We start from the raw sequence: 23210 nt of genomic DNA, 5'->3' as shown, positions 1-23210 counted from the left end.
TCTCATCCCCGACCCGGAGAGGGCATGCCACCCTTTTCCGACTCAAGACTATGATCTTGGATTTGGAGGTCCTGATCTTCATCCCGACCGCTTCACACTAAGCTGCGAACCGCTCCAGTGAGAGTTGAAGGTCACAGCTTGATGAAGCCAACAGCACCACATCATCTGCAAAAAGCAGTGATGCAATGCTGAGGTCACCATACCAGACGCCCTCAACGCTTTGGCTACGCTTAGAAATTCTGTCCATAAAAATTATGAACAGAATCGTTGACAAAGGGCAGCCTTGGCAGAGTCCAACCCTCACAGGGAACAAATTCGACTTACTGCCAGCAATGCGAACCAAACTCTGACACAGCCCTTACCAAGGGACTCGAGTTTTGTCCCTCATGCAAGATGCATGTACATAGTGTAAGAACGAGATGTTTACTGAGCTTAACCTACCAATTCTGTCCGAAATTGATATCCCTGGTGCTAAATTCACTGGTAAAGAGGTGGAAGAACATACAAATGTTCAGTTAAAGAGATAGCTTGTGTGTCGAGGGCTGAAAAAGACGGGGAAGAGAGCTTTTTTTATCGACTCGTTTTTCTTATGTGCATTGCCTTACGCCACTGACAATGACATTCTCCTGTTTCAACGAGCTATCCTTTAACACTATATGCCCTGTCTTTCTTATATATTATTTCCTCTGGTTGTCTTACGTCTCTGACCGTTCATGGGGGTAATTTATTGCTATTTTTGTGTAGCGATCGCAAATGCTACTCAGTTTTTTCATTAATAACAAATCTTAATTCGATTTACACTCCCCCCTTACTAAATTTCTTTACAACAGAAAAGGTAACAACAATGGCAATCAGATACCATTTTAGTTTTTTTCCAGGTCATTCATTGTCAGACAGAAGCAGCACGGCAAAACGCCACGCTAAAAAATGAGTAAAAATATCAAAATGGCTTACTTCTTAGTCCTCTTCAGGGCAGGGCAATGGATCAGCATTGTCTTAACCACAGCCCCCAACAAAATATTTACTGCATACGAAGGTGAATGGCTTCCTCTTGCTGGCATTAAACTGGTCTTTTGGACGTCTGCGCAAGTTGAGCCTTTCTTAACAGTTTTTGGCTTCGGGAAACGTATGAAGAAAACATCCTTCATATGTCGTCTGTGTCGAGTTATTTCCACAAGTTCCATAGCGGCAGTGTTTACTCGGCATGTTCTTTTTTGAAAGATTACCGGCAGAAAACAAGCGATATTAACATGGTTATTTTGCCCTGCGGTCTAAAAATATCATTCGTGCGGTACGTTATTGACGTCCAATTCATTTGACTGGCACTGAATGCTTTTGTTTTAGTGCCATTGATGACAAGCGAGGCCAAATCCATTTTGACCGGGGGGGTGGCCGCGATCAACCCGTGCCAGAGGTCCTCGTCTTTTTGAATTTACGTCAAACGCCCTGCAAGTGGGCCTACACAGTGTTAATCTGAATTGGCAGTCACTACGGGAAACTCATCACTTGCGTCTTAGAAAAGATTATTGGCTTACCAGCTGCTGAGGAGGAGAATGCTTATAAACTTTATATGCAAGATATTCATCTGAAATCGGGCCCAATCACGCCATTTTCAGAGGATCGGAATCGGGTAAAAATGTATTTGCATGAACTCATTAGGTGCCAGTCTAGACAATTTATCATAATTCAGAAGAATATTTCACTCTAGTAGTTAAATATGATTTCCCTTTTTTGTAATATGTGATTGTTGGTGAATTTTAAAGTTTAAAATACATGTCGCTTTGATTTGCTTTTTAGGGGTCATCAGGACGGCTTTCGCCAACATGGACCGTGAGGTGAAAGACGAGTATCAAGTTATCATTCAAGCCAAGGATATGAGCGGCCAACTGGGGGGACTCGCCGCGACGACGACCGTCAACATCTCGCTCGGAGACGTTAATGACAACCCGCCACGTTTTCCAAAGAGTGTGTGAAAATTTCATTTACAAAAACAAATTCAAATGGAAAAATACAACCAAGAAAATCCTAAATGCAAAAGGTTAAAAAAAAGAAGAAGAAAATGTAGAACATTAATTGAAAACAAACATTTTGAAAATGAAAACATTTACAAAAACAGATTTCAATGGAAAAATACAACTAATAAGAACATCTAAAAAAGATTTTTAAAAAAGAAATTGAATGAAATATAAAACATAATTTGAAAATAACATTTTTAAAAATCTAATCATTTACAAAAACAAATATTAATATGAAAAAGAAACCAAATAATAAGAAATTTAAAAAGATAAAACAAAAACAAAAAAGAAATGGAAGAAAATATAGAATATTAATTGAAAATAAACATTTTAGAAGAATAACTGATGTAGAAAAACAAATTTTAATGGAAAAATACAACTAATAATGAGAAAATCCAAAATTAAAGAGATAAAAAAAAAAAAAAAGAATTCCAAGAAACTATAAAACATTAATTGAAAATAAACATTTTAAAAGATGAAATCAATTAAAAAAACAAAACAAATTTTAATGGAAAAATACAACTAATAAGGAGAACATCTTTAAAAGATTTTTAAAAAAGAAATTCAATAAAATATAGAACATTATTTGAAAATAACATTTTTAAAAATCTAATCATTTACAAAAACAAATATTAATATGAAAAATTCAACTAATAATAAGAAAATTAAAAAGATTAAAAAAAAAAAGAAATGGAAGAAAATATGGAACATTAATTGAAAATAAACATTTTAGAAGAATAACTGATGTAGAAAAAGAATTCCAAGAAACTATAAAACATTAATTGAAAATAAACATTTTAAAAGATTAAATCATTAAAAAAAAAAAAAAACCAACAAATTTTAATGGAAAAATACAACTAATAATGAGAATATCCTAAATTTAAAAAAAAAAAAAAAAAAAAAAAAAATCAAAGAATATACAGAACATTAATTGAAAATAAAAATTTGAGAAGATTAAATCATTTACAAAAACAAATTTTAATGGAAAAATACAACTAATAATGAGAAAATTCTGAATTAAAAGGATTTAAAAAAAAAAAAAAAAAATAGAAGAAAATATAGAACATGAATTGAAAATAAAACATTTTCGGAGATTAAACCATTTACAAAAACAAAATTTAATGGAAAAATACAGGAAACAATGAGAAAATCCTAAATTAAAATGATTTTAAAAAGAATTACAAGAAAAAATATAAAACATGAATTGAAAAGAAACATTTTTAAAAATTAAATAATTTACAAAAAAACAAAAAGGAGGAATCTATAAATTCCTCCTTTAACTTCTATTAATAAAAAAAAAAAAACAAATAAATAAATTAAGGATGATAACTATACTAAAAAGGAGTAATCTATTAATTCCCGTTTTTTTTATTATATTAAAAAAATGATATATGTATATTTTTTTCAATGATTTTTTAAATTTAAGGATTTCCCCATTTTTAGATGTATGTTTCCAGTGTTAATTTTCTGCATTTATTAATTTTTAAAATCAATTTTACTTTATATATATTTATACATAAAAAGGCATTTAAGGAATAATACAAATGTATTAAATCATTGGCTGCCACTGACGGCACTTGACGTCCAATTCATTTGAAGTGGGAGGGTTGGCAGTGAATGAACAAACGTTCATTCGCTGCCATCCTCCCACTTCAATTGGATTGGATGTCTACCAGTGATAAACATATTTAAAACATTTTAATTTAGCTTTTACTCCATTAATCAAAGGCAGTAAAAGAGTTAATCACTTAAATCCTCAATTGTTTTGGTCATCCGTAGGTATTTTTCATCTTCCGGTTCCTGAAACAGCAGTATTGGGTTCTGTCGTGGGCTGGATTTTGGCCAACGATTTAGACGCTGACAAAAACGCAAGGGTTGCTTATTCCATTCTACCCGGTGAAGACGGAAACATGTTTGACATTGTCTCCGATGCTAAAAATCAAGAGGGTGCCGTCATCTTAAAAAAGGTACTTTCATTCTTCACCGTCTGCCAATTTCATCATTGCACAGGTCGTCTCTTCATCCTTATTTTTTCAGTCTCTGGACTACGAGACAAAAAAGTCCCACACTTTCAGGGTGGAGGCATGTAACACACACTTGGATCCACGTTTCCTGCACTTGGGACCTTTCGTTGATTCAGCTACGGTCAAGGTGAACGTCATGGACATGGATGAGCCTCCCGTTTTCTCGGAACCGTACTACTCCATGGATGCGTACGAAGACACACCGCCAGGAACCATCATTGGCTCTGTTACAGCGCATGACCTCGATGGCAGTAGCAGTGCAGTCAGGTAAAACTAACAACCCAGATAGCAGACCGACCTTGAATAAACGTTGATTTTCCATCAAAATCATCAGTATGTTTGACATGGAAATTTTCGACAGTGTCGAATCAATCTTGCTATTACCAATGACGCCTGACAGTTACGTTGAATCAACGTTGTTCTTTGGTATGTCAGGCGATGGTTGGGTTAACGTTGTTTTATAGTCGATGAACTAATGTTGACAATTAGTTGATTTATGATTGACCGGGAAATATGATTGAAAAGTCATCGAATTATGGATGAGCCGGAGTTATGGTCAAAAAATAGTTGTGTTTGTGGTTGTGGTTGCTCTTCTACAGAGCCTTGAACATCAACGGTGTCTTACGGTATAATGAACCGCATTTGTCATTACTACTTGTATATACAGTGCCCTCCATAATTATTGGCACCCCTGAAAAAGATGTGTTTTTTTAGCTTATAATAATTTTTTAAAAATTCAAATAATATGAGACCTTAATGGAAAAAAAGAGAAAAATCCAACCTTCAATACAAGTGCATTCATTCAGTGGGGAAAAAATCCCACATAAAGAAAATCATATTTAACATCAAATAATGTGTGTCACAATTATTAGCACCCCTGGTGTTAATACTTTGTACAACCCCCTTTTGCCAAAAAAACAAGGTCTGGGGACTGAGATGGCCATGGGAGGAGCTGGATTTTGTGTCTGGTGAACCATTTCTGTGTAGATTTGGCCATATGTTTAGGGTCATTGTCTTGCTGAAAGACCCAGTGACGATCCATCTTCAGCTTTCGGGCAGAAGGCAACAGATTTTGATTTCAAATGTCCTGGTATTTCAAAGCATTCATGATGCCATGCACCCTAACAAGGTTCCCAGGGCCTTTGGAAGCGAAACAGCCCCACAGCATCACTGACCCACCCCCATACTTCACAGTGGGTATGAGGTGCTTTTCAGCATGCGCATCTTTGGTGGCACGCCAGACCCACTTAGAGTGTTTGTTGCCAAAAAGCTCAATCTTGGTCTCATCTGACCAAAGCACATGGTCCCAGTTGAAGCCTGGGACCGTGTGTATTTTCGTGTGGGACCAAGATTGAGCTTTTTGGCAACAAACACGAAAGATGCGCATGCTGAAAAGCACCTCATACCCACTGTGAAGTATGGGGGTTGGTCAGTCATGCTGTGGGGCTGTTTCGCTTCCAAAGGCCCTGGGAACCTTGTTAGGGTGCATGGCATCATGAATGCTTTGAAATACCAGGACATTTTAAATCAAAATCTGCTGCACTCTACCCGAAAGCTGAAGATGGGTCGTCACTGGGTCTTTCAGCAAGATAATGACCCTAAACATATGGCCAAATCTACACAGAAATGGTTCACCAGACACAAAATCAAGCTCCTCCCATGGCCATCTCAGTCCCCAGACCTTGTTTTGTTGGCAAAAGGGGGTTGTACAAAGTATTAACACCAGGGGTGCTAATAATTGTGACACACATTATTTGATGTCAAATAATTTTTTTTTTATGTGGGATTTTTTCCCCCACTGAATGAATGCACTTGTATTGAAAGTTGGATTTTTCTCTTTTTTTCCATTAAGGTCCCATATTATTTGAATGAAAAAATATATATATTAGAAGCTATAAAACACATCTTTTCCAGGGGTGCCAATAATTATGAAGGGCACTGTATAATGCATACGTATATAGAAACGGTGCGTTTGCTGTGATTGGCATACAAGCAAAGGCTTAGTTAGTCTGGATGTTAGCTAATTAGAACTTAGTTCAGGCAAACTTATTTTTTTTTCCAATTAAAGTGCTAAAATCACCAGATACTAGAAACTGCAATTTCTGGAGAAATTACTATGCGGCTTTGATGTTGGGAGATACAGATCTTAGCCCCGCTCAGGCTAATTTGGAGACATTTCTGGAAGAATATGTGGGGACACAGGTTTTGTTGCCATTGGAAATGAATGGGAAATTTGCATGTCCATGGCCATCAATGGCATCTTATACGTCAATGGAGTTCAAGTACATTGGCATAAATAGAATCGACATACATGGCCGTCAATGGCATCAATGCAATGTAAATGCCATTGAAAATGAATGGGAAATTTGGATGTCCATTGGCCGTCAATGGCATCGACTTCCATGGGAAATTTGGATGTCCATGGTCGTCAATGGCATCCACTTACATATGTGTCAATGGAGTCCAAGTAATATTGGCATCAATAGAATCGACATAAATGGCCGTCAGTGGCATTAACTAAAGCAAATGCAATTGTAAATGAATGGGAAATTTGGACGTCCATGGCCGTCAATGGCATCGACTTACATATGAGTCTTCAACGTGCCCCACAGCCAAAACCGTTTGAACAACCATCACCGTTCCAATATCAAAATGACCAAAATTTTTGACGCAGGGAATTTTTCGAATAAACCACAAAATTATATGTAACGGGTACACATTGTATCCGTTGTGGAATGTGGAAACCTCCCCGCCGATTCCTTCATGTAAGGACGCTAGCGGCTGTGCCGTCGGCTCAAGCTTTATTGGCGCAGTGGTTAACGTCCTTGCCTGCTGACTAGCTTCGTCGCGGCGCACGGATTCGCGTTCCAGCCCGTTACATTTATTTTCGCCTGTAAGCGCAGATTAAAAAAAAAAAAAAAAAAATTCAAACTGTCTAGTCCTACAATTTTGGCTAAATCACATAATTTGCAGATAAAAAAAATCCAGGACAGTAAGGGACATAAAAGTTGTATAGAGAATTTGCCAAAATCTTAGGATTCTCCAAAAAATTTCCAAAAACTGTCCCATTCATTTCTAACGAGATGTCATTGACAGCAATGTACGTCCTAATTTCCCATTCATTTTCAATGGCAGGAAAACATAGGTCCTTGGGATTTTTGACCATATCCAATGACAGCCCATTGACATTCAACTGGCGCCCAAGTAAGTCGATGCCATTGACAGCCATGCACGTCCATGCCATTGACGGGCATGTACGTTCTAATTCCCCATTCATTTTCAATGGCAGAAAAATCTGTGTGGTTGTGATTTTTTACCAAAAACTTAGCATTACAACAAACTGACATTGAACTAGCACCTACGTAAGTCGATGCCATTGACAATCATGCAACAGAACGTGTCCCCCGAATTTTCCCCAAATCAAAGGAAGTGACTTGATATCAACATGTCGGTCTGCTATCTGGGAAGTAAGCTGGAAAAACTGACATCTTGTCGAGAAATGATGGAGAGGGAAGTTACAGTGTTGTGAAAAAAAAAACGTGTCCCAAGAAGCTGCAACAAAATGTTATGATCCAATGAAATTCACCAGAAATGGGAGCTAAAGTACTGTAATTGACATCTGTGAGGTCTGAAAAGGGTTCCAAAGCTGCTTCCAAAGCTCCAAGGACTCCTTGCTGAGAGTCAATATCCACAATGGAGAAAAGATGCAATAGTTGTCAAACTTCCCAGAATTGGCCGTCCTACCCAAATGTCCCACAGCGATGACTCATCTCTGAGGTAACAAATGAAGTTCATCTAAAGAACTGCAGAACTCCTCAGTTACAGTCACTGTTTACGACTTGACATTGTATATACAGTGCCTTGCAAAAGTATTCGGCCCCCTTGAACCTTGCAACCTTTCGCCACATTTCAGGCTTCAAACATAAAGATATACAATTTTAATTTTTTGTCAAGAATCAACAACAAGTGGGACACAATCGTGAAGTGGAACAAAATTTATTGGATAATTTAAACTTTTTTAACAAATAAAAAACTGAAAAGTGGGGCGTGCAGTATTATTCGGCCCCCTTGCGTTAATACTTTGTAGCGCCACCTTTTGCTCCAATTACAGCTGCAAGTCGCTTGGGGTATGTTTCTATCAGTTTTGCACATAGAGAGACTGACATTCTTGCCCATTCTTCCTTGCAAAACAGCTCCAGCTCAGTGAGGTTGGATGGAGAGTGTTTGTGAACAGCAGTCTTCAGCTCTTTCCACAGATTCTCCATTGGATTCAGGTCTGGACTTTGACTTGGCCATTCTAACACCTGGATACGTTTATTTTTGAACCATTCCATTGTAGATTTGGCTTTATGTTTTGGATCATTGTCCTGTTGGAAGATAAATCTCCGTCCCAGTCTCAGGTCTTGTGCAGATACCAACAGGTTTTCTTCCAGAATGTTCCTGTATTTGGCTGCATCCATCTTCCCGTCAATTTTAACCATCTTCCCTGTCCCTGCTGAAGAAAAGCAGGCCCAAACCATGATGCTGCCACCACCATGTTTGAAAGTGGGGATGGTGTGTTCAGGGTGATGAGCTGTGTTGCTTTTACGCCAAACATATCGTTTTGCATTGTGGCCAAAAAGTTCAATTTTGGTTTCATCTGACCAGAGCACCTTCTTCCACATGTTTGGTGTGTCTCCCAGGTGGCTTGTGGCAAACTTTAAACGAGACTTTTTATGGATATCTTTGAGAAATGGCTTTCTTCTTGCCAGTCTTCCATAAAGGCCATATTTGTGCAGTGTACGACTGATTGTTGTCCTATGGACAGACTCTCCCACCTCAGCTGTAGATCTCTGCAGTTCATCCAGAGTGATCATGGGCCTCTTGGCTGCATCTCTGATCAGTTTTCTCCTTGTTTGAGAAGAAAGTTTGGAAGGACGGCCGGGTCTTGGTAGATTTGCAGTGGTCTGATGCTCCTTCCATTTCAATATGATGGCTTGCAACAGTGCTCCTTGAGATGTTTAAAGCTTGGGAAATCTTTTTGTATCCAAATCCGGCTTTAAACTTCTCCACAACAGTATCTCGGACCTGCCTGGTGTGTTCCTTGGTTTTCATAATGCTCTCTGCACTTTAAACAGAACCCTGAGACTATCACAGAGCAGGTGCATTTATACGGAGACTTGCTTACACACAGGTGGATTCTATTTATCATCATCGGTCATTTAGGACAACATTGGATCATTCAGAGATCCTCACTGAACTTCTGGAGTGAGTTAGGGAGGCTAGCAGGGTGGTGTGATATCAAATCTGTTTTTTTACCGCAGATTTTTTTTTTTTTTGTGGAAACCAAAGGAGCTCCCCAGCAGACTGAGCACGATTGGCCGAAGCACCCCTCTCTATTAAGGTCGCATTATGCATCTAAAAAAAAAAAAGTTCTCCATCCATCCGCTTAATCCGGGGTCAGGTCGCGGGGACAGCAGCTTTGGCAGAGAAGCCCAGACTTCCCTCTCCCCAGCCACTTCAACTAGCTCCTCTGGTGGGATCTCAAGGTGTTCCCAAGCCAACCGAGAGACATTGACTGTCCAGAGTGTCCTGGGTCGTCCCCGGGGCCTCCCGCCTGTGGGACATGCCCGGAACACCTCTCCTGTCTGTTAACATTGTTTTTGAATATTGAATTTTGGAGTCCAACCCTCACTGGGAACGATTTTGACTTGCTGTCGGCAATGTGGAGCAAACTCTGGGACTGAACAGCCCTTACAAAGGAGATCGGTACCATGTACTGCCTAAGCACCCCCTACATGACTCCCCAACGGATATGGTCGAACGCCTTCTCCAAATCCATCCACAACCGGTTGGGCGAACTCCCATGCACCCTCGAGGACCCTGCCAAGGGTGTAGAGCTGGTCCACTTTTCCACGGCCGAGATGAAAACTACACTGCTCCTCCTGAATCTGAGATTCAACTTCCCGACTGACCCTCCTACCCAGCACCTCTGAATAGACTTTACCGGGAAGGCTGAGGAGTGCGATCCCTCTTTAACTGGAACACACTCTCCTGTCCCCTTTCTTAAAAAGGGGGACCACCACCCGGTCTGGCAATCCAGAGGCACTGTCCTCGATGTCCACATGATGTTGTGGAGGCATGTTAGCCAAGACAGCCCCACAACATCCAAAACCTTTAGGAACTCCTTGCCACCGAGGAGCTTTCCAACTACCTCAGTGACTTCGACCCCAGAGATAAGAGAGCCCAGCTCGGAGTCCCCGGATTCTGCATGCTCAAAAGAAGGCGTGTCGGTGGAATTGAAGAGGTCTTCGAAGTATTCTCCCCATCGACTAACGACGTCCCGAGTCGAGGTCAGCAGTAACCCATCTCCACTATACACAGTGTTAATGGTGCACTGCTTTCCTCTCCTCAAATGACGGATGGTGGACCAAAATTTCCTCTAAGCCGTCCGGAAGTTGTTATCCATGGCCTCGCCAAACTCCTCCCATGTCCGAGATTTTGCCTCGGTCTGCCAATCCAGAGGCTCTGTCCCCGATGTTCACGCGATGTTGTAGCGGCCCTTTGAGGACCGGTTTGACACCGGTGCCCTAGGACATCATAACTACTATAACTAAATAGCATAACTAGCAAGTAATGAAACAACTGGAACAGTAACTGAAGAAATAATTACATTAACTTTGAATGTTATTTACATCCCTAGCACCGCAATGCATGCTAGGACCATGATACACCCCTAGTCACCTAGTCAATCTGTTGTTTTATTCTGGTTTTTTTATTGTGGCAACTGTTTGTTGTGACTGTTCTTTTTGGTTCGTTCCAACCACAAAGATTGATAGCTCATTTGTTGCGGAGCCATTACCGAGGGTAGAGGTAGTTAATCAAAAAATCCCCATAAAAATGCAATTTATACTTCGGTGTGACAGTTTTTTTTTGTTCGTCTTTATGCATTTTTGGGCACATGCAAGTTATACTCCGGAGCAACATATAGTCTGAAAAACACAGAACTTGTAAGGTGGTATAGAACTTTTTTGGTTAGATGTAAGAAACCGTCAAACACAATGGTCTGGGGTTGTTTTACTGCTTCAGAACCTGGATGACTTAGTGGGATTGATTGATTGATTGAACAGAGAATGCTGGGCCAGATCATTCACATAAAAATTTGAAAGACTTGTATCCAGTAATACGAGATGCTTAACTTATTTTTTCTGCCGTTTCTGCAGGTATTCACTGGAATGGCACCAAGATTATGACAGCTATTTTGACATTGACACTATAGATGGCACCATTTTCTTGAATGAATTCTTGGACAGAGAAGAAACATCTGAGCACAATATCACCGTAGTAGCGGTCAAAGTCTGTGAGTAGTCATTAACACTTGGGTGAGCTCTGGTTTTATTTTTGTGCATTTCTTTATAAGGCATTGAACTCATTGGCTAACCAGTATTGACGGATTGTGGATACCATGTCTTTATTAGGTTTTATGTTGTTGTTGTTTTTTTTTTTTAAATACTAAAACTAGTCAAGGCCCTTACAAAGGGTTAAAATACATATTCGCTCTGTGCTTGTATTCAAGATCATTTCAAATGTACGCTACTTCGCAATATACAGGTAGGCCACAAGGGTAAGAAAAAGTTCCCTTCCGACGCTGGCGATGTAACGTAATTACCACGTAAGTCGGGATTCACCCTTGTAAGTACCCCTGAAATACCCGATAAATCTCAAAATAACTATCCAAAAACATATATTATACATAGGGTTGGGCATCGTTTGAAACTGAACGATTCCGGTTCCGAACGATTCTCAATTCAGATTCTTTTAAGAGGCAGGGTAAAAAAAAATTGCATGGTTTTTATTAAAGTTTTTACTTCTCAATGATTTTTTAATTATATGGACTTCTCCAGGGCTAATTTTAACTTGTATATAAATATCAGTCTTTGAACTCGAGAAATTTTTTTCCGCTCGGCGGTCAGGGCATCGAAACACGGAATAGAAATTTAAAAATTTGAACGATTCCGGGAGCATCGGAGTGTTAGAAACGGTTCCCTTTGATGCTCGATGCCCAACCCTAATTATATGTCATTGTACTGTCCTCGCCAAGATGTTAGACCTAAGTCCTAGCTAGACAGCGAGCTAATCCCTGAAATGAAGATGTTAGTATTCCGCGTGGTTATCTTATTCACTTTATTCAGCTGCTCATGACATCAACACTTGCAGAATAAAACTAAAATAAAAATGAAATTAACTCAGTTTCATCTTCAATAACGGCAATTCAAATTTAAATTTATAACTAGCTGCTAATACAGCAAAAACGATCCACACAAACGATTAGCATGTATCAGTTAGCGTTCGTTCATCATTAAAAACAAAAAACTCGCCAATGTAAACAGTGCAAAAGGTGTTATATAAAGTTATGGATGCTTAACAAGCAACAAATGTGTGCGCAAGCTTGCAGCTGTTGTCTGTCCCCTCTCTCTTCTTCGTGTGTACATGTGCTAGTGTGCAGAAGTACTATCAACTCTGTTTCCTGCGCCAGAACAAAGTCAACATTTAAAAAAAAAAAATTGCTTGAGACAAAATAGAAAGAAAAGACAAAAAAAGACTCGTATTGTAAAATCGAAATCACATAAATCGGGCATGTCGTAACCAGTGGCGGAGCTAGACTTTTATCCTTGGGGTGGCCAGGGGGTGGCCGAGGCTATTTCAGGGGGTCCACAGACTATAACAATGCATTTGTTTCTTGACTTATCAATTGCAATCGGAGTGTCAAATGTTGAAATGTACATACTAAGCACAAAGGAGATGAGATTTATGTATATTTAATTTGCATTTTATTAACAATGCAGAACGTTCAGAAAAGCATAATCTTCGGTTATTGTGAGAAGTCGCAAAACGTTTCACAAAGTATTTTTATTTGTATGCCCGAGCCCGAAACCACCCCGAAATTTTACGTTTTATTTGTAGGCTCGAGCCCGTAACCCCCCCCCCAAAAATGTATGTTTTATTTGTGAGGACTCAGGAGGAGGATGCGATGCGTGGTTGCAATGTGCATGATAACAAATTAAAGCCTGTCTTTTGTAACAAATTTTCCCAGTTAAACAATACTGTAAGATGCATACTTAATATACATTTATATCTTATATTTTATCTTTTACATTTGTGTGTCTGTTCTATCATGTGGATAATTCATGCGTCATTTCCATGGCAAAATGCAATGCACATTTATTTTAATTTCTTCGAGTTGGCAGAAAAAAACGCAAGTTTTCTTTATGTTTAAATAGTCTACCTATTTTGATGATCATTATAAATTCATTTACACAACGAAATAACGCTGGAAAGGTTTGTTAAATATATTTCTGTGTGGGATATTGTGCTCACTACGCGCCTCTCTAACAAGGAGAGGAACAGCGGCATATACAAAAATAAACTAAAATACTTTTAAATAACATTCTTTAATTTAATGACTCGCATCAGAACACACAAAAGAAGAACCTGCCTTAAGGAGCACTGAAACAAAATAAATAAGTACATTTTAAGGAACACCATGCACGAACTCCACGATGTCCTGCTTAGCACAAAGAGGTGCAGCCCCCGAAACAAATGATAATAACGATGTTTGACAAATACCTTTTACGCCAGTACAATTTTTAAAATGCCTGCTCAGCGTCAAGGTGCCAGTCTTTCTGCTCTCGTACGAGAGCAAAGCGCCACATTTGTTGCATTCGGCAAGGCCGACACAGTTTTATGTAGCATCTTCCACTATCAGTTGAAATCCTTTCCACACACCACTCGTGGATTCTTGCCTTTTCAATCCCCCCGTCTTTAGTTTGCTTTTCACCTGTTGCTGCTCTATTCGGGTCGGTTCGGGTTCGGGCTCAAAATCTAGGCTCTACGGGCTCAAGATCTAGGCTCTACTTGGAAGCTAGACGCCATGGGATATAACGTTAACGTTTGCTTGATGCCGTGGCTCTCTGCTAGTAGCGAAAACAACAACAAATCTCCTACCTACAAGTTATTTTAAACATTGACTCATTAGCACACCAGCATATAACTTACTTTACGACGAGGATTTCAGTGTCCGTGAAGGGTATCATTCGTCTCTTTCTTTGTTGTCATCTTCTGTCAAGTTCACAGTGTCAACGATGACCGACTCAAATCAGACTCAAATCTTCCTCTGTTTCAGTGGCAATTCTTCTTCTCCTAATGAAAGCGGATTGCAACGCTTTGTGGTACATAGCGCCAACTACTGTACAGGAAGGACTTAGCAGTCGGTGCCGCGATATGTCAATCACCTGGGGTGGCACCTGGGGGGTCCAATCAGATTTCAGGGGGGTCCAGTGCTACCCCGGCCTCCCCTCTAGCTCCGCCCCTGGTCGTAACCCAGGGACTACCTGTAATAGGGGTTATGAATCATTGAATCACATGTATACTCATTGCTTTATTTTGCCCTTTTTCAGTAAATCCTTTGCTATCTACCAAAGTGTTGGTGACGGTCAACGTCCTGGATGTGAATGAGTTCCCCCCTAAACTGGAATTTCAGACAGATACATTTGTGTGCGAGACGTCCAAAGCTGGACAGGTAAATTGACTGGTATATTGAGCTCTGCTTTTCATCATGGGGTGTCAAAATGCCTTTTGAGCAAATAATTCTTATGGGGGAATCACACTCCTCAGCCTCCCTGGTAAAGCCTATTCAGGTGTGCTGGAAAGGAGGGTTCGTCGGGAAGTCGGATCTCGGATTCAGGAGGAGCAGTGTGGTTTTCGTCCTGGCCGTTGCACAGTGGACCAGCTCTACACTCTTGGCAGGGTCCTTGAGGGTGCATGGGAGTTCGCCCAACCAGTCTACATGTGTTTTGTGGATTTGGAGAAGGCCTGTGTGCCTCAGGGAGTCCTGAAGGGGGTGCTCCGGGAGTACGGGGTACCGAGCCCCTTGATAAGGTCCAAGTACGACCGGTGTCAGAGTTTGGTCTGTATTGCCGTCAGTAAGTCGAATCCGTTCCCAGTGAGGGTTGGACTCCGCCAAAGCTGTCCTTTGTCACAGATTCTGTTCATAATTTTTATGGACAGAATTTCCAGGCGCAGCCGAAGCGTTGGGGGTTACGGTTTGGTGGCCTCATTATTGCTTCTCTGCTTTTTTGCAGATTATGTAGTGCTGTTGGGCTTATCAAGCCGTGACCTCCAACTCTCACTGGAACGATTCGCACCCGAGTGTGAAGCTGTCAGGATGAAAATCAGCACCTCCAAATCTGAGACCATGGTCCTCAGTCCGTAAAGGGTGGTGTGCTCTCTCCGGGTCGGGGATGAGATCCTGCCCCAAGTGGTAGAGTTCAAGTATCTTGGGGTCTTGTTCACCAGAGAGGGTAGTAGGGAGCGGGAGATCGACAGGCGGATCGATGTAGCGTCTGCAGTGATGCGGACTGCACCGGTCCGTAGTGGTGATGAAGGATCTGAGCCGAAGTTCTCGATTTACCAATCGATCTACATTCCTCCCCTCACCTATGGTTACGAGCTGTGGGTCGTGACCGAAAGAACAAGATCCCGGATACAAGCGGCAGAAATGAGTTTCCTCCGCAGGGTGTTCGGGCCCTCCCTTGGAGATAGGGTGAGAAGCTCGGTCATCTGGGAGGGATTCAGTGTCAAGCCACTACTCCTCTGTGTTGAGAGGACACAAAATAGCACGATGGTTGTGATTCTGTAAGGTGTCTAGTGAATTGGATGGGCAGGCGAAAGACGCTCCCGTCGGACAGGTCAACTAATGGTGAAACCAGATAAGTTGATCGGGCGACGAGGTGGTGCGTCCACTTGCTTTTAAAGGTGCCTGATGGAGATTGCACGCACCTCTGGCCCCCGTATCCGTCTGATGTCCAACCTGCAATCAGCTGAAAACATGCACACCTGCCCAAGGCGTACCTGGTTTCAGGAAGGAGGGACCGAGGCCCTTTCACAACATTGGTTTACTAGCCACGTAAAAATGAAAACAAATCTTCCCCAACTAATCATGTGCTACGTATGTCATCTCTGGTAAACAGGTGATTCAGATGGTCAGTGCTGTGGACTTGGACCTTCCGCCTATCAGTCAGAGGTTTTTCTTCAAGACTCCTAAGGATCTTCACAACAGAATGTTCACTGTTCGAGATTATGGAAGTAAGAAATGGGTTGAAACTAGGGCTGTCAAACGATTAAAATTTTTAATCGAGTTAATTACAGCTTAAAAATTAATTAATCGTAATTAATCGCAATTCAAACCATCTCTAAAATATGCCATATTTTTCTGTAAATTATTGTTGGAATGGAAAGATAAGACACAAGATGGATACATACATTCAACATACGGTACATAAGTACTGTATTTGTTTATTATAACAATAAATCAACAAGATGGCATTAACATTATTGACATTCTGTTAAAGCGATCCATGGATAGAAAGACTTGTAGTTCTTAAAAGATAAATGTCAGTACAAGTTATAGAAATTTTATATTAAAACCCCTCTTAGTGTTTTCGTTTTAATAACATTTGTAAAAATTTCAATCAAAAAATAAACTAGTAGCCCGCCGTTGTTGATGTCAATAATTACACAATGCTCATGTGTGCTTGAAGCGCATACGACAGGAGAAAAAAAGTCTTAAATAGCATTATTATGTGAATTAGAATCAGATTTTGAGACGATTCAACTATATACAACAATTTAGCAAAGCACAGATGACGAGAAATTAGTCTTTTAAACTGCCAGTTAGCACGCCTACCATTATAGGGCTCTAGCGTCCCCAACAGGTGGATGACGTCAGCGGGTGACTGGGCTCATCGGTTTTACTACTCAGCCCATTGAGGGGGAATTATTCAGAACGAGGAAAACGCGACGAAGAGAGACGCAAAATGTCATTGTTTTAGTCTCCCTACTCCAGTATTTTACAGGATATTCTTTTTATCCAAGTATTTTTCCCCAATAGCTAAATAAATGGCATGATCATGACAAATAACAGTCTTGTGCTAAATGGAATATGAAATAATAAAATGCACTTATTCAGGACGACATGGCAAAATTACTCCATAATGGTCAAAACTGTCAACTTCACCTTTACTGTCGCACCTCCCGAACGATATTTTATGACACCTAAATCGGACATATGTCATTTCCCTTCCCCGGCTTCGGAGAATGTAAACAAACCAAGAGGCGTGACAGCTAGCCGACATGCTAACCCGAACCGAGTGATGTTTCAAAGTCTTCGAAGCGGAAAATCACACATAACTAGCCCGGATTATTTGACATGACGGCTGGGTTGTCGATTGTCTTTGTGGATCGGCAAACCGCCCGGCGGAGAGCAATTTACAGTTCGTTCCCCGGAGGAGGGCGGCTGCAGTTGTTGTGCAGCTAACGTGCAGCTAATGTGCACGAGGAGAGCTTTTTATATGCCTATCAATCATCAAACGTAAGTAGCCCTTTATTTAAAGAAAGTTTGTAGTGTTTACTTTGTAATCGCTGTATTCATATTTGACATAATACAAAACAAGATGTTTACTCACTTCCTCGTAAGTCCAATGGTCCCATAGTAGTAGGGCTTGTTTTGGCCAATATCCACGATGAATGGGAACCTTTTGAAACTCCAAAAAGGTGCACACGCCTGTCCCTCATAAAGCAAGATTTTTCTGCAGCCGTTTGGCTGGCGTGATGCGAAAAATAAACGTATTAATCCGCAAAATCAGCTGAATCCTTAGTCCTCATATACAACAGTACGGCTGTTTAGTGAAGAGGACGCCTTCACCCGTACACGTCACAGCGCCCACTTCCTCAATGCGAGACCGAAGCCGGAAGTCACTCATTTTCATGGCGCGGGATTCAAAAAACTAAATAAATCTAGCGATCGCTTCCACACACATCCAAGCGGTCCATATCATTCAGTAGCATAAAACACTGCGTGTATTATGAAATAAACATGCTTTTTCGTGTCACATGCACTTTAAGACCATAAAATCAATCGCACCCAAGCGCCAGCAGAGGGCAGCGAAACTCCAAAAAACACAAGTAACAAGTTGGCATTACACTGTGTTGTCATTTTAATCTGTTTGAGGGGGGCATGTGCGTTAATTACCTAAAATATTTTAACGTGATTAATTTAAAAAAATGAATTACCGCCCGTTAACGCAATCATTTTGACAGCCCTAGATGAAACGTGTTCTGTTCACCTCACTTATGTGCAGTTAGGACTTCAATGTAAAGCAGAAATAGCTGTTTCGAGGTCCTTAAGTGCTAACGTTGATGATTTTTGTTGTTGTCTTGCCTTGTTCTTTAGACAATACAGCCGGCATCGTGACACGACGCTCTGGAATCCAGCGCGGGACACGAGACTTGTATCTTCTACCCGTCGTAGTGGAGGACAGCGGTTACCCTGTCCGGAGCAGCACGTCCACCCTCACAATCCGAGTGTGCTGGTGTGGGACAGAAGGCTTGCTGCTAACTTGTTCCCCAGAAGCCGTCTACATGCCCATGGGTCTCAGCACCGGAACTGCAATAGCCATTTTGCTGTGTGTAGTCCTGTTAATCGGTAAGCAGAACCACACAAGGTTGTTCTATCTACTAATTGATTGATGCGTGATGTTTGACATCTGGGAGCTATGATTTTCTAATGTTTGATCCAGAATCCTGTGATCTTTCCACCTCAGTTATTCCTGTAGTCTGCATCGACCGAAGACACCGTCGATACAAAGAGACTGTCGTGACATCCAAAGACGATATCCGTGATAACGTGGTTCATTACGACGACGAGGGTGGTGGCGAGCAAGACACCCGCGCCTTTGACATCGGCACCCTGTGTAACACTCACCCGGTTGGTGCCCCGACCCACTCCAAGGACAAAAACAAGTACGGTCACGGGGTTTTGCCGCATCTGAGGACTCGTAACGATCGAGTCAAGACACCGGATATCCATCAGCAAACCGCCAGCGTCATCTCCCCTGCCGACAGCCAGTTGCATTTTCCCTGTTACAGGATAACTCAAGGAAAAACGGAATTCGTCCGAGAGATCGTCGAAGAGCGCGGGGGCGAGAATCGCAAGAGTTACGTGCGATCGGCCTACGACTCGCTCACCACGTTCACCTCGGAAGATCACGGTTCCGCGGCTAGCTCGCTTTGTTCTGTCGCGGAATCGTGGGGAATAGACGATTTAGGAGATTTGAGTTCTATTGGGGAGTGGGGGCAGTCGTTAAAATCGCTAGTTGGGATTTTTGGGAGGCAGGCTCCGACTGTGTCGGAAGAAAGCTGACGCGGACTAGGATATACGTCTGTTTAAGCTTACGAATGTACGATGGCAGCTAACGAGTGCCCTGTCAGGGGTTAACTGGAGTGATAATATTTGTATCAAAAATGCCGTGATGGTGAGAGGCATAAAAGTTGTATACAGAATTTGGAAAAAAAATACGGTTCCCCGGAAATTTGACAAAAACTTGCCTATTCATTTTTAATGAGAAAAAAAAAAATCAAAATGTATCGAGTCCTCCAATTTTTGACCAAATCACACAATTTGGGCATCAAAAATTCCAGGACGGTGAGGGGCATAAGAGTTATGCACAGAATTTGGAAAAAAATTGCCAAAAACATGCCCATTCATTTTGAATGGGAAAAAAAGAGAAGTTTTAAAGTGTATCTACTCCTTCAATTTTTGACCAAATCACACAATTTGGACATAAAAAATTCCGGGACGGCGAGGGGAAAAAGTGACAGAGGAAAATTTTTTGAAAAAATGTACGGTTTCCCGGATATTTGACAAAAACTTGCCCATTCATTTTTAATTGGAAAAAAGGAAAGTTTCAAAATGTATCTAGTCCTTCAATTTTTGACCAAATCACACAATTTGGGCATCAATAATTCCGGAACGGCGAGGGGAATAAAAGTGACAGAGGAAAATTTTTTGAAAAAATGTACGGTTTCCCGGATATTTGACAAAAACTTGCCCATTCATTTTTAATTGGAAAAAAGGAAAGTTTCAAAATGTATCTAGTCCTTCAATTTTTGACCAAATTACACAATTTGGGCATCAAAAATTCTGGGACGATGAGGGGCATAAAAGTTGTATACAGAATTTAGAAAACATTTACGGTTCCCCAGAAATTTGCCAAAAATATTCCTATTCATTTTTAATGAAAAAAAAACAAAAAAACATCGCGCTGCACAGCCCGAACCGTTTAACCGATCGGCACCGTTCAGTTATCGGCACAATCGGAATTTTCGTGTGACACAGGGAATTTTTCAAACGTCAAATGTTTCTGTTCGCCCGTAAACGGCGATTTTTCGGGAAAAAAAAAAATTTCAAAATGTATCTAGTTGTTATTGATAACCTTAAAAAAGCTTGAAGTACCTGTGACATGATAAAAAAAAAATTCTTAAATAGCATTATTATTGGAATTAAAATCATATTTACAAAGCGGAGCTGATGAGAAATGAGTCTTTTTAATTTGCCGTTTAGCTCCTCTTGTCATTATAGCGCTCTGGCGCCTCCATCTGGGTGATGACATCGTGGAGTAGCGATTTCAGCAGATTTAGAATTCAGCCCAATGGAGGAGGAAGCATTTTTCAGCGATTCTGGTTCTTTCAAGTGATATTGTCGATCCCGAGGAAGCCTTTACCATACAGCCATATATGTTTGGGTCATATTTGGAGGAATAGGAAGATTCAGAACGACAACAAACACGAGGCTGATGACTATAGCATGCTGTAAAATGTCCACATTGTTTTTACCCTCTACTCCAAATTTTTAACCGGATATTCTTTGTATCGAAGTATTTTTCCCCGATTGCGAAATAAATTGTATGGTCATGACAAATAACAATCTTGTGTTAAATGGAATCTAAAATATCAAAAATGCATTTATTCAGTACGACAGCAACATAGTCTTTCAACTCCCTCCACAGATTTTCTATGGGGTTGAGATCTGGAGACTGGTTCGGCTACTCCAGGACCTTAAAGTGCTTCTTACGAAGCCACTCCTTTGTTGCCCTGGCTGTGTGTTTGGGATCATTGTCATGCTAAAAGTTGAAAGACCCAGCCACGTCTCATCTTCAATGCCCTTGCTGATGGAAGGAGATTTTCACTCACAATCTCTCGATACATGGCCCCATTCATTCTTTCCTTTACACAGATCAGTCGTCCTGGTCCCTTTGCAGAAAAACAGCCCCAAAGCATAATGTTTCCACCCCCATGCTTCACAGTGGGTATGGTGTTCTTGGGATACAATTCAGTATTCTTTTTCCTCCAAACACGAGAACCTGTGTTTCTACCAAAAAGTCCTATTTTGGTTTCATCTGACCATAACACATTCTCCCAGTCCTCCTCTGGATCATCCAAATGCTGTCTAGCGAACTGCAGACGGGCCTGGACGTGTACTTTCTTCAGCAGGGGGACACGTCTGGCAGTGCAGGATTTGAGTCCCTGACGGCGCATTGTGTTACTGATAGTAGCCTTTGTTACTGTGGTCTCAGATCTCTTTAGGTCATTCACTAGATCCCCCCGTATGGTACTGGGGTTTTTGCTCACCGTTCTTGTTATTATTTTGACACCACGGGGTGAGGAGGGAGTTGAAAGTCCGTGTTGCCCAACGACAGCCCCAAAACATCACTGCTCTAGAGGAGATCTGCATGAAGGAATGGGCCAAAATACCAGCAACAGTGTGTGAAAAGCTTGTGAAGAGTTACAGAAAACGTTTGGCCTCGGTTATTGCCAACAAAGGGTACATAACAAAGTATTGAGATGAACTTTTGGTATTGAGCAAATATTTATTTTCCACCATGATTTGCAAATAAATTCTTTAAAAATCAAACAATGTGATTTTCTGTTTTTTTTTCCCACATTCTGTCTCTCATGGTTGAGGTTTACCCATGTTGACAATTACAGGCCTCTCTAATATTTTCAAGTGGGATAATTTGCACAATTAGTGGTTGACTAAATACTTTTATTTTCCCCACTGTAGCTTACTCGCTTCCTTTTACTGTCCAATGGTCCCAGAGTTGTCAGACTTGTTTTGCCCATTCTTTGTGGTGAACAGGATCAGGACCTCTCCCTGGTGCAGCAACAAAAGCCTGCAGCACATTGGGCTGGCGTGATGTGAAAAATAAACAACTTAATCCACAAAATCAGTTGAATCTGCAGTTTTTCTGCATAATATAATAATGGCTGTACTGTGAAGATGATTAGTCCGCTGACGTCACATTCGCCTTCTTCCTCAATACAGACTCTGGCTGGAAGTCACTCATTTTCATGGCGTGGGATTAAAAAAAAAAAAAAAAGAATAAAAATATTGATTTCTTCCACTCACATACAAGCGATCCATTTCATTCAGGAGCATAAAATACAGCGTGAAATATGAAATAAATATGCCTTTTGCCGTCATAGGCACTTTAAGACTTAAAAATATATACATTTTAAAAAGGATTTCAAGTTTTTCCAAAATTTGGACATTCCTTTGCCGTCTGTGTTCATGCAGCATATTTAATCTCCAGATTTGACACTGCGGTCACACCATATTGATTTTAGGGATGTTCCCAAGTCAATAAGTTATCAAGCCCTCACTCCAAATCTTAAAAATGTTTACCAAAATGGTTTTCATAGGCACAAAAATGAAATTTGACTCATTTTTAAATATGGGTTATCTGACCACTTGGAGTCCTTTAACAAAGAGAGATGAGATGAATGATTGTCACCAAGCTGCAATAAACAAAAAAACAACAAAAAAAACATTCACTACAATCAGCTGTTAAGGCAGCGTGACCTTGAAACTCCTGATAAACTGTAATAACACCTGTGAAATCGCACACACAAGAGGGCGTTCAGGTGATCATTACAGCAAAAATAAATAAATAAATAAATTCATCCGCGGGGAAGATTTTCTTCACCTGGTTTGAAATACGATGTAGTAAAAGTCACATCTCAATATTACTCTTAAAAAGTAAGTAGATCATGTCAATAAATCATAATAGCTAATAATGGCTAAACCTGAATGAATTGTATGCTATGATGTAATTTGTTATGTAAATACAAAGGCTAGGTGAGTTAACTCGGTGTTAATTACAGTACTTTAACTAGGCGTTGAACGTAATAAAATTGTGCTAAATACAATGGTACCTCTAATTACGAACATCCCTACATACAGTTTGACACACCTCAATGGGAAAATATTGCCTCTTGTTACGAAAGAAATTTCAGG

General features: G+C 40.6%; 2 protein-coding genes across 4 annotated transcripts in view; one reads left to right on the top strand and one right to left on the bottom strand.

Annotated features, from left to right (window-relative positions):
• LOC130929556 (cadherin-12-like) overlaps positions 1-21204 on the top strand; it is a 36604-nt gene extending 15400 nt beyond the window's left edge. For all 3 annotated transcript variants that reach the window (XM_057856788.1, XM_057856787.1, XM_057856790.1), the window contains 8 exons: positions 1798-1965; positions 3795-3982; positions 4053-4306; positions 11242-11378; positions 14476-14597; positions 16048-16162; positions 18309-18560; positions 18679-21204. In XM_057856788.1, coding sequence (XP_057712771.1) covers positions 1798-1965; positions 3795-3982; positions 4053-4306; positions 11242-11378; positions 14476-14597; positions 16048-16162; positions 18309-18560; positions 18679-19277 — 1835 coding nt within the window. In that variant the 3' untranslated portion in view covers positions 19278-21204. The remainder of the gene's footprint in view (positions 1-1797; positions 1966-3794; positions 3983-4052; positions 4307-11241; positions 11379-14475; positions 14598-16047; positions 16163-18308; positions 18561-18678) is intronic.
• LOC130929558 (cadherin-6-like) overlaps positions 1-23210 on the bottom strand; it is a 127502-nt gene that overhangs the window by 49090 nt on the left and 55202 nt on the right. The gene's annotated exons all lie outside the window — the stretch shown is intronic.

This window comes from Corythoichthys intestinalis, chromosome 14 (assembly GCF_030265065.1).
Source record: "Corythoichthys intestinalis isolate RoL2023-P3 chromosome 14, ASM3026506v1, whole genome shotgun sequence".
NCBI classification, from domain to species: Eukaryota; Metazoa; Chordata; class Actinopteri; order Syngnathiformes; family Syngnathidae; genus Corythoichthys; species Corythoichthys intestinalis.
Note: the sequence above shows the minus strand (reverse complement) of the source record. Positions and strands in the feature narration are given on the sequence as shown.